This window comes from Cyanistes caeruleus, chromosome 3 (assembly GCF_971803275.1).
Source record: "Cyanistes caeruleus chromosome 3, bCyaCae1.hap1.1, whole genome shotgun sequence".
NCBI classification, from domain to species: Eukaryota; Metazoa; Chordata; class Aves; order Passeriformes; family Paridae; genus Cyanistes; species Cyanistes caeruleus.
Window position 1 is genome coordinate 111,992,906 of NC_141703.1, and position 13,802 is coordinate 112,006,707.

The window sequence follows — 13,802 nt, forward strand, 5'->3', positions numbered from 1 at the left end:
TCCTGGTTTAATAAACAAGAGGAAAAAAAAAATTACCTGTAAACCATGCCTGTTTCTTTCTCAGTTTGCAGCTTTAATACATGATTATGTTTTTTAAAGATTGCATCCTACATTTTTCTTTTTTTCCTCCTTCCTGAATTTCCTCTTGGTCTCTTCCTCAGCTCCATCTTCTTTTGCTCCTTTTTAATATCCATTATATTTTGATCTCCTGTTTTCCCCTATATCCCTGTTCATTTCAGTACAAAATGTCAAGTGGCACCAAAAAAACGTAATTCTAAACCATTCTATGTCAGTCATCCCAATACCATCTTTCTTGCATTATTCTTTTTACACATTTTTAGAGATTTGTGGACACTGAAACAATGTTTTTAACCTAATTTTGGTTTTATGCAAACTCCACATTAATCAAATTATTCTGGGTTACTTCTAAAATTCTTCACTTTTTCTTCTTTTTATTTGTTCATTCTCTCTCAGATAATACAATACATCTTTATTATCTATTTTGACCTTTTGGCATTCTTACTTTATTATCATTTTAATAATGCCATTAGCCATTCCATAACCTTTCCAGTTGCCCAGAATACCATACCCATTGCTCACACCAGCCATCAGTGGTTACTTATTACAATTCTGCATTCATTTTCTCTTCACAACAAAGGCATTTACAGTCACACTGAACCAATGATTCCTCTTCAGACACTCGCTCCACTTCTGTCCTTTCCAGCCATGACTTTGTTCCACAATGTCTGGCACAGAACGTGATGCCAAAACGCAATTTATGGTCATTTTGGATCATGCATTTGCAAAACATTACTCACATTTAGGATGCCAGAGGAAGGAAAAAAAGCCCCAAACACAAAACCTTTACATTAACTCGTCTCTTTGTTATGTTCAGTGCAGGAGCATTACCTACATGAAGTCATATTTTACTCTTAGTTACAATGGAGATTCAGCACAATTCCAATTTGAATATGAACAAGGCATAGACAAAGAGAAATAAATCCCTGCCATAAGTTACTAAATAAACTTGAATCCTAAACACAACACGTTGCAAGTGGCCATGACAAAACCTGTTTACATGTGGTCACAGCAGTGGCCTTGAACTCAACTAGGGAAGCAGGTTAAACAAACCTACATCACATTTGGCCAGTGTTTGTAAATACCTCTACCATGCACCAGTTAAAAGACATATGGTTTAAAAAAGTTCACTTCCAAACATGTCACAGGCAATTAAATATACATTTTATGTTAAATTGAGGGGCAGATGTAACCCTGCAAAACTTCTGTACATCAGTATTACAAGAACCTATGAACCTTCAGTTCAGACACTTCCTTGCTCCACTGTTAAATCCTCTTTATTTTTCAAAGGACATAAACACAAACAATTATATATTTAATGCAAATTATATACTTAATAACAGATTATATTGCTCTTTTACACCTTCTATATAGGAATCTCCCATTCTTCAGACTAGAAGACAGCTGAGTCAAGTAAAATTTTTGTATTTTCTTTGGTAAGTCTCCAAAGTCACCACGTTTCAGCCTATGTAACACAGATTGCAGACCTTTCACTTTGTGTCCCTATTAATAGTGGTTTACCCCAGTAAATTAGCTCTATGGGTTTAATGCTGCCCTCCACCTTCTAAATCAAGACATTGCAAGAGTGAAGTCACATGCAATAACTGAATTTTCAAAAATGTAGCATGCAAGATATGTCAGTTGTCCTAAAATCTTAGGAACACCAACATTCAGCATGTATTTTCAAAATGCTTTCCATTCTCTCAGCTTTTGCTTCCATTTTCTTTATCAATACTTTAATACAAAAATCCCTAACTCTTCAAGAAGTCAGTGGTGTAGCCCACAATAAACCCTCTGCTTGCTGCAGCCCAAGACAGACAATGCACAAGTTTCTCTTAACACACCATTTAAATTAAAAATGTGACAGTGCTGATGTTCAGTAAGGGGTTTGTTCCCAGATTTTCACATCCCACCCCACCCTCTGTGCTTTAAGACCAACACCTGCCTTTAGTACTTATTTTAGATACTCCAGTTAGTTCCCAGTCTGCAGGAGTAACAATTCAGGACTGCTGTGGTTCTGTAAAATCAACCCCATGGTAAAGGGAAAGTTTGCACCTGGGCTGCACATTTATTTTGTGCATTACCTCACCACCTCTGCCTGTCCTTCATCCACACAGCACTTTTCTACCAGATCTGATTAACATTCACCCTCTGGATGTTTTCATTGTAAGAGGATGTTCTAATCTGAAAACCATTTACTTCTGAATACACACTGCTGAATTACGGTGCCATCAGCAGAAGCTTCTCCTCTAAACATTTCTTCAGGCTGAAACACTTCTACAGAAACGCTCTGCAGTTCAAACATTTATTACCAGGTTTCAAAGTAAAATTAAATTACCATCACGGATACATTATGTTTATTAATAAAGTGTCACAGACATATTAGTGGAAGTAAAACAGGTAACACAAGGATATCAGGGAACATAAACTCTCAAGTTCCAGTAGCGGTGTTGGCTTTGCCAGGTTACACATCCCATAAGTCTGATGGAATGCACTGCACATGATGTATCCAACTACACAGTCAGGAAAAATATTAACTTCTGAAGCTCTGGTTGGGATTTTAGTTCTTGTGAAAAGTAAGAATCCTGTTTGTTTGGACTCTGAGTGAGTGTTTACAGAGGTGCACAAAGGCAGAGTTCTAAAAAGCCAACAGGCACAAACGTCACTGAATCAATCTCTGAAATACAAAGTCAGAGTCTCAGGGAAACCAGGAGTTAACCCAAGCTCTCTCCCTCCCAAAGAAGCCAAAGGGTCCTGTCTTTTCTCTGGAACATGAAGGTTGTTGTGGCATCTTTATTCCCTACTGTCACATGGGAAAGAAGCTCCAAGCCTTCCAGTTGGAAGGCAGCAGAAATAGCTCCATAAGCAATTTAAATCCAGGTTTCTTTCTGGAGATTTCATTCCACTCTTTGATTCTTCACTCACCCTCATACCTGACATCTCTCAACACAGACCTGAAGGTTTAATGTCACTATACCCAGAGCTCTCACCTCAGTTCAGCTGCCATTATTTCCTCACCTCTTTTATTTTTTTTGGATCCTGTTTACCCACAGAAAATGTTTGGGTTTTTTTAACAAACAAAACAAAACCCCCACAAACACAAATACTAACAAACAAACCCACCCCAACCCAAACAAACAAACAAACAAACCCCAAAACACTAAATTTCCAAAAAGCACTGCTATTACTGAATCTTTTAACAGACAAAATCTCCCCTCTGAGAAGAAAATACTATCTTAAGATTTTTTGCTACCATGGAAAGAGCTATTAAGATTGGAAAAGGTCTTGAAAACATTCAGATTTTAGAGAAACATGTCTCCTATTATAAAAGTGTTTCGATCACAAGTCAGTTTAAGGCCAGACTTCTCATTTTTAGGAGCTGTGAAGAAATAAGCCACACTGTGCTGTTATCTTTCTTTTCAAGAAATCCCTCCAGAACCCATTTAGCTTATACTTGTTAAATCCCCCGGTTGTAAAAGGAATGTAAACTAAACTGCAGTGTTGCTGTGAGGTGTTTCTAGACTGCAACACTCAATCAGTTACACAGATAAAGCACCTATATCCTTACTTCATCCCATTCTTGGATATTTTTCCACCATCCTACTAGAGCTTTTCCACATTAACCTCCCCATTAAGGAAGCCAGGATAGCAGTGAGGATGGCATCACACCTAATAGGATTGTTCAGCACCAAGTTAGAGGACAAATATGTTACAAAGATGCAGGGAATATTGAGTCTCGTAAAAATAAAAAAGCTAAGGAATGATCTCATTACAGACTGCAGCAACTTGAAAGGCAGTTAACACAAACTCTCCTCACTAACAGCAGATGGTGTAAGAAGAAAAAACAGCCACAAAACATGTCTTGAGAAATTCAGGTTAGGTATGTGGCAGAATTCTACCCACTATAAGCACTGAAATATGCTGTCTGGAGGGGCTGTTGTATCTCCAACCTCAGATTCCACCATCCAAAACCAAAGCTGCTGACCTGATAGAACCTTATCCTGCACTGAGCAGGAGACTGGATGGAGTAAGTGGCCTCCTGGCAACTCTCCTAAACAACATTTTAATTTGTCTCTGGTAAACTACATCTCTGAAAGTAAGACACATTTCAGTACAACATTTAATGAAGATTCCAAGAGAAAAGTAGATTCTGATTTACGATATTCTGCAGCCTGACTCATAACCAACACTGTTACCCTCTCCCATCAGTCATAGCTGAATTAACTTAAACCAACTTAATTCACTATAATGCTTTTGTTGATATCAATGAAGTCTGAACAGGCACTAATTAAAGAATTAGAGGTCAAAATCTACCTTTAACATTTCAAGATAAACAACTGATACAGGATACTGATTCCTACCTTTCTACTCAGAAAGTGGAACATAGAAACCCAGACTTCCAATTTAGAAACTAAGTTTCAGCTACTGCAAACAGGAACTTTCCTCTATATTTAAGACATTCACTTTGGGGTTAGGCTTTTATTTTGTTTAAAAACAGGAACACAGAGCAATTAAATTATTTTTTTTTCCCCCCAGAGTCCAACCAAAATCAATTGTCAGGCTCTTGAGGAAGGATGGTGTTGACTGCCCCTCCTTGTCTACTGCAAGAGCACACAAGCCACATGGCAGCACAGCACTCATCCACAGACAGCCAGCAACCAAATCACTCTGCGTGTCTCAGCTGCCCTTCGGGGCCTCGGGAAACCCAACAGCTGGAAATAAAGTCTGAGTAATCGCAGCTAGGCAGGAGAAACCAACCCACAGATGAAATGGAGTAAAACTCTGAGATTTCATCACCTTATTACGTCCAAGATGGTATCTACACACAGTGCAGAGAGCCCTTACAACCACACAGCCTTCACTGAGCTCCACTCTAATTAAAAGCAGAATTTGAGTACAAAACATGAGTTTCACCGTCGCACCTTCTCCTCCAAACACCAAACCAAGGGCACCAAGAACCGAAACACGGGCTGCTGGCCGAGCTCTGGAGCTGGATGGTTCAACCCAAGGAACCCAGAGCAGCTGCCCAAACCGGAGGCGGGAGGTGCGGGACAGCATCCCGGTGCCCGCCGCAGGGACACCGCCACCTGCCGGGACACAGAGCGGGCACGGGCGGCGGGATGGGGCTCGAAAAGAGGGATATAGGGCTTGAAAAGAGGGATGCAGGGCTTGGCAAGCGGGGATGCGCTCGGAGCGAGCCGGGCTGTGCTGTGCGGACTGAGCCCCCCCGCCGCCGGGGCAGGACACCCACATCCCCGCTGGGCACGGCGTTATCGGGGACGCTGTCCCAGCTTCCCCGCCAAGCCTGTGACCCTCCCGCAGGGCAGGGAGGAACAGTGAGGCGGTTCGTGCTCCCACCACACTCCTCATCATCATCACTATCATCATTACGATGGCACGGTGCTGTGCCCGAGCACCCTGTGTGTCCCGCAGTGCCCTCAGGCCGGCTGAGGGGGCCGGAGCGGGCAGGCGGAGGCCTTTGGCTCCCGGCACCGCCCGCCGCCAGCCTCGCGAGCCGCTCCGGGCCAGATAAAGCGGGCGAAATTAGGAAATTACTTAGCACAGCCCTCAGGCTGTGTTCACAAACAACTCTAAAAGAACGAGGGAAGAGAGAAGTGAAGCAACGCGTCTCCTGCATTGAAACATCGTGCGCGTCTCGCTCCTTCAGCCTGCACAGCCATCAGTGCCCTTCGTGCTCACTTCCCAATTCCTTTTAAAAGCACTTTATAACGCAGCAAACACTCTTCTAAAACTACAGTCATCTCACACCGAATGCTTACAGGTATTTGGGACAAAAAGAAAGAAAATCCAGAATAAACTACCTGCCCAAACTACTGAGACCATAAATGTAACCACAGCAAAGCTATCAGGAGCAAACATTTATGGGCATTTTTAACTGGAGACGGGAGTTGCTTGTCTTGTGGACTTTAATGTTATAAAAAGAGCCTTAAAACCGACTGCAGTGTGCCCCTGTGATAAATAATATTGTATTTCATGACAGTCCCTTTATTTACTTTTTTCTGTTCTGGTTTATGTAAATAAATTCAGCACAAAAGAATAAAACTATGAAGCAAGCATTTCTTTAAAAAATGAAAAATACCTCACGGCGATGAGACGGTTTGAGAGAACTTCTCACAAATGGCCTGGATTTCTGCTGACAGACATAAAATTCTGCTCATGAGGAGAATGATGTTACTTCTAAGATTTGAAAGTTGAAAAGGAAAACTGGAAGCTTAAGTATCTGCATTTCCAATTTTAAATAAGATCTTTACTTAACTCTTGGAACAAAAGCCAAAACTTGCTCTTTCCTTTTTTTTCCTTTTTATTTGAAACCACAGAAAACTGATATCCAACTTTCAGCAACTTTATTAACAGTAAATAGACGGACTGATGAGGCTAATGAAATACAGGGAGAGTGCCCATATTTTTCATTACAAAATACTGTATAAGTACATTGCCCTTATTGTACTTTTTCTTCTTATTATTATTTTTTAAATTGAAATCTCATAATTTGAAGTAACATAGTAAAAAAGTAGAAAAAAAAAAGAAAAGCCTCCTTCCCTTAATAATAATCACTGAAACTAGCACAGTTGCTACTTTAGATCAACTTAAAAGATGTTTTAAAAAGGTACCAAAACACAGCACCATTATGATCACATTGAGTTTTTCAAAAGAATGCAATGCAGAGTACAATAATCAAAAAACACATCTTAGGAATATTACAGTGCTCCACATTTTAAAAAGGAAGGCATTTCTCTCTGGTAACAATTCCTAACAAGATCAGAGACGCATAAAATTCTGAAGTAATATGTTTAATCTCTTTTTTCCCCCCTAAGCATTTCCCTTCTTTCTTTAGTCAACTCCACTTAAGTTTTTTTGATTTAAACTTCCCTTTTAAATGCATGCTTAATGCAAGCAGCAGAAGACAGTGCACAGATGAAACACAAGTCAAAGCCAGCTAAAATACACCAAAAATACACTGTCATCAACTACTCACACACTGCTTCTGAAAATATCAACAAAATTCACATTCAGAATCAGTCATGAATCTAATATTCACAGAATTAACATATTTATCTGTCCTATCTCATAGCTTTATATTGCTACAAGAAAGATCTATCAGAAAGGAGAAAAAAGTACAGTACAAATAATTTTCCTTTTACTAATTCAAATTTTGTGTAAAAGCAGCACCCACAAACTGAAGCAACCACCACTGCAGTCTGATTCAAGGCTTTGAGTATGAATGAAGAGACCTAAAAAAATGCAAAAATCAGGCAGATTTTTAATTTGTCTCTCTCCAAAGTAAAATCATCACTTTACAGCAGAACATTCAGGGAATTTTATTCCAGCAGGAAGAAAACAAGAAGTCTAAAAATGAGAAGCAGAACATGCTTGATTACAGAAAACTGAAGGTAACAGGAAAAACCTATGAAAGCTCTTATTTTTAAAATTTTTACTATTTTGAAAAAAGAAGAATCAAGTGAAACAAATACACTTTCAGTGCACCCCAAAAGCACATACTGAAGTGAAAAAAATGAGCCTATTAACCAAAAAAAATTATTTTCTCCATCAGCCAGCCACTCACTGTAAGACAAAACAAAGTCTATGAATCACAAAACCAGGATCCCAAGTGGTTCATTTGACTTGCAATCGTCACAATAGTCTGCCTGCATTTCAGACATGATGCACAAATTGTGGAAGGCAGGGTAAGAGTACGAAGTTGTAAGGAGACCAGAACTCAGGCAAAACAGATAAATCCTGATTTTAACAGAACACATTGTTTTCAGAAGTACTAAGGAAATTCCACTGCTAATGGATAGGAAAAAGAAAGTATATAGCATAACATGATTGTTTTCATTTTTAAAACAAGGACTTATTTTTTTTTATTTTACAAAGATATCTATAAGTTTCAGACTTTTGTCTCATACCAATTGTTTGATATCACTGTGTTCATTTTGAAACTCATTTTCACAACTACTTAGTGATTTCAGCAACACTGCCCACTTCATATACAGTACTGCTTAGAAGTTGTCAAGTTTGGTGTCAGACAAAAAATGAACACAGGCTAAGACGTCAATCAGCATCAAAAAAAGCTCTAAAATGAGGCGTTTGATAAATTTTTGTATTTTTGTTGGCCAGTTTTGAGGGTTTTTGGCAGCTTAGCTGCCCTGAGATTCCGCAGTGGTGTGAAAATGTGTGACTTGTGCAAAGAAAAACTTTGCATGTGCTCAGCTGAGGGGAAGGCTGAAGCATGACACAAGGAAACTCAGTGGCATTAGGAACCTACTGAAAAAAAAACCAATCTCAAACCTTCCACAGAACAGGATGCAATTAACAGCAAGACACAAAGCTGCAGGGAAACAAACCTCATGGAAATACTTACTATTCTTCAAAACATCTTCTGCATTAACAGAGAAACTTTCCAGTCACAGTGGCCTGAGAAACTGATTTTTGAAGGACATTTATTTGAGAGCACCTTCATCAGAGCCAGGATGTACCCTGCACAAACTCTCCTCTACCTTCACCTAGTCACAAAGGACATCCAAATGCTTATGTAAGTCAGGTTCTTCTGCAGTCACTCTGTCCATGATATCCCACAAAAAGAAAAGACCCAAGAGTTTTTATAGAGCCACACATTAGCCAACTATTGAAAGCAGAACTAATGAAACCAAGGAGGCTGCCAGCAGCCTGGGTAGGCAGCAATGCAGCCTAATGTGACAAACTACTTTCAGGCTTTTGAAATATAAGAAAGGAGGCATTTTCCTCACTTTTGCTTGGATTTATTTTTTTTTATTCTAACCCAATTTTTGGTTGATGGAAAAGCTCTCATTAATCTTAGTCACTCAGGCTCTAGCCTGCCCAGCACAACACCAGCTATTACGGGGGCAGGGAACGTTACCCTTCTCTCCTCAAATACTGATGAATCAGTTTCCATTACTGAGATGATCAGCTTGATTTGTTCAAATGACCATCAGAGTGGCCACTAAGAAAAAGCCAAGTTATCCACACCAGATTTCAAACTACTTGCCCAAAAGCTTAAGATACTGAGTATGGCCAGCTCTCAAAGAAATCTAACATTTCTGAGGAAACTCAAAAATTTAGAAAGATGTCAAGATCAAAGACAGAATCGTTATTTTTCCAATTTGTCTTTTAAATTTTGCCTACATTTCTGCTAACTTTAGCCATGTACAGAACTCATTGAGTTCTGATATTTGATATTTATTTTTTTTTCTTAGAGTTGTTTCTGCTGTGGTTTGTTTTTCCCGACTTGGTTTGGTTTCTTTTTTTTAACAATTATCTTTTACGTGACAGTAAAAAAATGCCACAGCATTCCCTTCTCTAGCTACAACAAAAACAAGAGTGATTTCTGTGTTACTTTTCTACTGACTACACGAAGAAAACATGACCAAAAATTTCAAGTCCAAACTTTGACTAATAAACACGTAAAGATTGAGTCACAAGCTGCATGCCTGCAGAACGATAGACTGCGATTATGTTATTAATGTATTTTTTTTTCCAAACGTCACGAAAAAAAACCACGGAGCAAGAGTCAAATATATCTTTCTCCCTAAAAAAAATATGCTGAAACCAATACAATTCCTCCCATGAATATGCAGAGTGGGATTTAGACTGTACTCCTTTTGTCCTGTATGAATTATCCATCACATTTCTATTGTATATTATTAAAGTGACTTGCTTTATCCTCCCAACCCCCACATCTGTGCTGCTGTAATTTATGTGAATTACGGTTAATGATCATTTGCATTATGCTTAATCAGCATATCAATAATATACTCTGCACAGAGTAAGTAGCTCTTCTTTCTTTCCCTTTTAATGAAACCTATAGAAATGGAGCTGGGGTTTGACTGATTGGCATGACAAAAAGGTTGCCTGGGCAGGTGCTGGGGATGGTGGCACAGGACAGAGGCCTTGTGGCTGCTGCCAATCATGCTCAAGCATCAGCAAAACCTGCTATTATATTTTTAAATTCTTGTGCCTCGCTATCTGGAGGGGCCAATGCTTTGTGCTGACGGGGTTTTAATGAGCTTGACCAGATCAGTGTTCCTGGAGCCAGTATGGGATGGTTCAAGGAGAGATCACATTCTTCCAGGGTGATATTACTCACCAGAGCCTAAACCACTGCCATTACAGTGTGCTCATGTGGGACACACAAACCCCTGAATACAAATGAGCTACAAACCTTAACATGAATATTCAGGAATTTCTGGAAAGCTATTATTACATATGCCCAAGTCGAGGGCAACTTAAAGGAATAAAGAACCACCCCTGAATGCTGTAAACAAGAGCAAATCAATTTGGGTCATCTTGCCAGAAATGAATCAATAGTATCATGTATCAACAGGATAAAATTACTAAGCTAGTAAGAGCGTTTTTTAAATGCTTCAGTTAAATTATTTTTAAAAACTCTGTAAGTCACCAGCTTTGGTATACTGACATTTAGGTGAACACTACTGCATGCTCAAGAGGAACTGGCACAACACCAATATCCTCATTTGTGAGTCACAGCCTCCAGTGCAGCTCTATCAGCTTTACCTTGTAAATCACTGCTCTGCTATTAGCAATCTTTCAATATGATGTGACATCTTTATTATAATGTTTTTCCACTGAAGTTTAAGTTCATATTTTAGTGAGCTCACAGACAGACACAGCCATATTTACCAGGTTTAATTAATTGACTATAAATAAAGGGCTGTAAGAAGAAGGCACCTCTCTCACACAATGTTCAAGTTGTCACCATTTCACAGCAAAATGCCAATTGGGATAGGATAAACATTGGTATTTCTATACTTTACATTTGTATTTCAATATGCAAGCTTAAAATTTCAAGGTATTTTGAAGACTACAGTCTAGAGCCTCAGTTCTCTTCCAAAAACAGCCACAGCATATGATCTACATTAATTTACTGCCATGCGATTTTTAACTAAGAATTTCATTAACTTGTAAGAACATCAGTGAAATTCCATGATTTACTTTGGCTTCGATATCCGAGGATATGGCAGAAAATAGGAACAGCATGTACAAACACACGCAAACAACAACTTGGGCTGGATTTACCTGACAAAAACTTGCAGAAGCCAATAAAATTGGCCTTGACAGATCTGGGGGCCCTTTTTGGTGGGGTAATGCAGCACATCTGTTTTCCTTATAGCCCCCATGATACCCTGCATCATTCCCTACCAACTGCTTTAGGCATCCAAGGCAGGAGAGACACAGCTGCAGGGAGCAGAGCAGCAGATCTGCACAGCTGCAAGGAGCTGAACAGAGCAGGAGAGCAAAGCAGAGGAGCAGCGGGAGCTGGGAGAGAAACGCTTCACAAAAAAAAAAAAAATGCAAGTGAAAACAAAAAAAAAAACAACCTGATGAGCTAGAAATTGCTGGAGAGTTCCCTCTTGGACATCCTGTTTAAAGACATTTCTTGTTGGAAAAGTCAGCAGAAAAAGCCACTAGGAAGAAACCTGAAACCTCTTCCCACTTCTTTCCCATGAGAATGGAACAATTTTATCGAGAGACACAGAGAGAGATCCATGCATAAACTCAAAAAATGAACCAAACCTTCATCCTTAAATACTGCTGAACACCTGCATAATGTTTAATATCAAGAAGGCACAACTTGAACATTAGCAAGGGAATCCCATGAGGCAGAGATGCAAAGGCATTGTTAACACTGATTCTGTAAAAGTGATAAAGGTGAATCAACAGCTTGCCCAAAGCTACAAAAAAACTGAAAGAACAGCAAAAGAAAGTCTCACAGGTGCTTTCTTTCAGCAAAGATTTGATGGCTCAGCCTTCTCTGAGAGCAAGGGTAGCTCTGGACACAGGGTTCAACTACCAAGTGGGTATTTTTGTGTTTGGGCAAACAGAATGCAGGAATGCAAGAGTCATCCTGCGCATCTGCATGATGTCATGCAGAAAGAGAGCGATGGGATGTTCCTACACACAAACACACATTCCACAGAGACATGGAGGTGGGGAGTGAACACGTATCAGCACCACTAGACAGACAGGCACTATTTAGTCATCAATCTCATGTTATCAAGAAATTTTTAAAAAGAGTCTGCTGGCAAAAAACTATGTACAAATGATGGAATTAGCAAACTGGAAATTTCCAATTTATTAGCAAAATTCCAATTAATTAGCAAATTAGAAATTAGCAAATTTCCAAAAAATTGGAAAACACGGGTGCTTTAAAACTGCACTTCTAAATCTTCCAATAGAATGCCTGGTTTCATTAGATCTGGATACAAGATCAACATACAAATTGGATCTGGATACAAGATCTGGATACAAAACAACCACCAACCACCTCCAGAACATTATTTAGACATTTCTTTGGTAATACTTTAACTCATAATTCGAACAGTTCAGCAAAAATTCAGCACAAAAGCTACAAACAAGTACTTACATCAGTTGCTTGTGCCCACACATTTTTCACCTTCCACTACTTCCATCTGAACAAATTATCAAGTAACACCATGAAGCAGAGCCATGATCTCTTTTAGACATACACTTTCTGATAGAGAAGGAGCAGCAGTTGAAAAGAACTTTTTGCCCAGTGCACCTCTTGCTTTCGTGTTTCTCCCCTAGCAATGAGCTCTTCCTGGGGTTTACCTGCAATGGGATGCATGCTCTAAAGAGAAGGCCCCTCAGCTATGTAAGCCATGTTTTGCAAGTTCAGAGCAGATTATTTTTGAAGCTCCAAGGCCCAGCCTGATTGCATGGTGTCCTCTGAAGAGGAAACAATGTTTAAATAGCACATTGGTCTGTAGCAGCACTTTTCCATTTCACACTCTAGTGAACTCACCCCATGTGACGGGTAGGAGATCCAGCCCAGCTCGCCTTGAATTGTTTTTGAATCCAGCAGATTAACTACAAAAGAAGACATAAGGAAGAAGAGTGAGTTTTGTTTGCCTCTGCCCGGTTAACCTCAGTTATCCATACCCAGAGCTGTGTTTATTTGATGACCCTGTGAGCAGCTGATTTGTTCAGGTGGCCTGGCAGTGAAGCTGCACAGAAGAAAAAGACGAAAGAAAAGGATCGTCTTGTTTAGCTTAAAACACTGTGAACAGCAGAGAGGGCAACTTCTGAAAACCAGAAAACTGATAAAAAACAAACAATGGATCACTGGCTAAATTAATTGCAGTGGGGGGTGGGAACAGAACTCTTCTATCAGCTGCACAAACCGCAGCGTTTTCCCCTCGGATGCCTGAAATTTGGGTCACTGCATCTAACTGAAATGGTGAGATCTGAATATTTAAATCATTATTTGATTAAAGGCATGAATTTGGCATCTATAATTTTCTCAGAATACAGGAATAAATAATGAAAGCTGATTAAAGTCCTTCCTGCAGTTTTTTTCTTGCTTCTGATCCAATTTGTTCTCAAATTGCCTCGCAGTAGTGTTTTCTAAATGTCATGTGTAACACATTAGATACAAATGTAATTATTTACCATGTTACAAGTTCAGACAAACCTACTTTTAAAGAGGGCCATCAATTGATTACTAATCTTGATGTTACCTTTTTTTTTGAGCCAGCAGTAATTTCCACTGTGAGAAGGAAGATTTTATTTGTAAACAGTCTGACAGGCATTTTCCAGTCAATCAAACTGAGTGGGTTTATAACTATTTTTAGACACAATGGGCATTTAAAATAAATACATACACCCAAATTAAAGGATATTCCTCTTTTGGCATTTATTTGTTT

General features: G+C 39.3%; 1 protein-coding gene across 2 annotated transcripts in view; it reads right to left on the reverse strand.

The window, feature by feature from the left end:
• EPHA3 (EPH receptor A3) overlaps positions 1-13,802 on the reverse strand; it is a 177,399-nt gene that overhangs the window by 148,523 nt on the left and 15,074 nt on the right. For both annotated transcript variants that reach the window (XM_086883592.1, XM_086883593.1), the window contains exon 2: positions 12,902-12,966. In XM_086883592.1, coding sequence (XP_086739718.1) covers positions 12,902-12,966 — 65 coding nt within the window. The remainder of the gene's footprint in view (positions 1-12,901; positions 12,967-13,802) is intronic.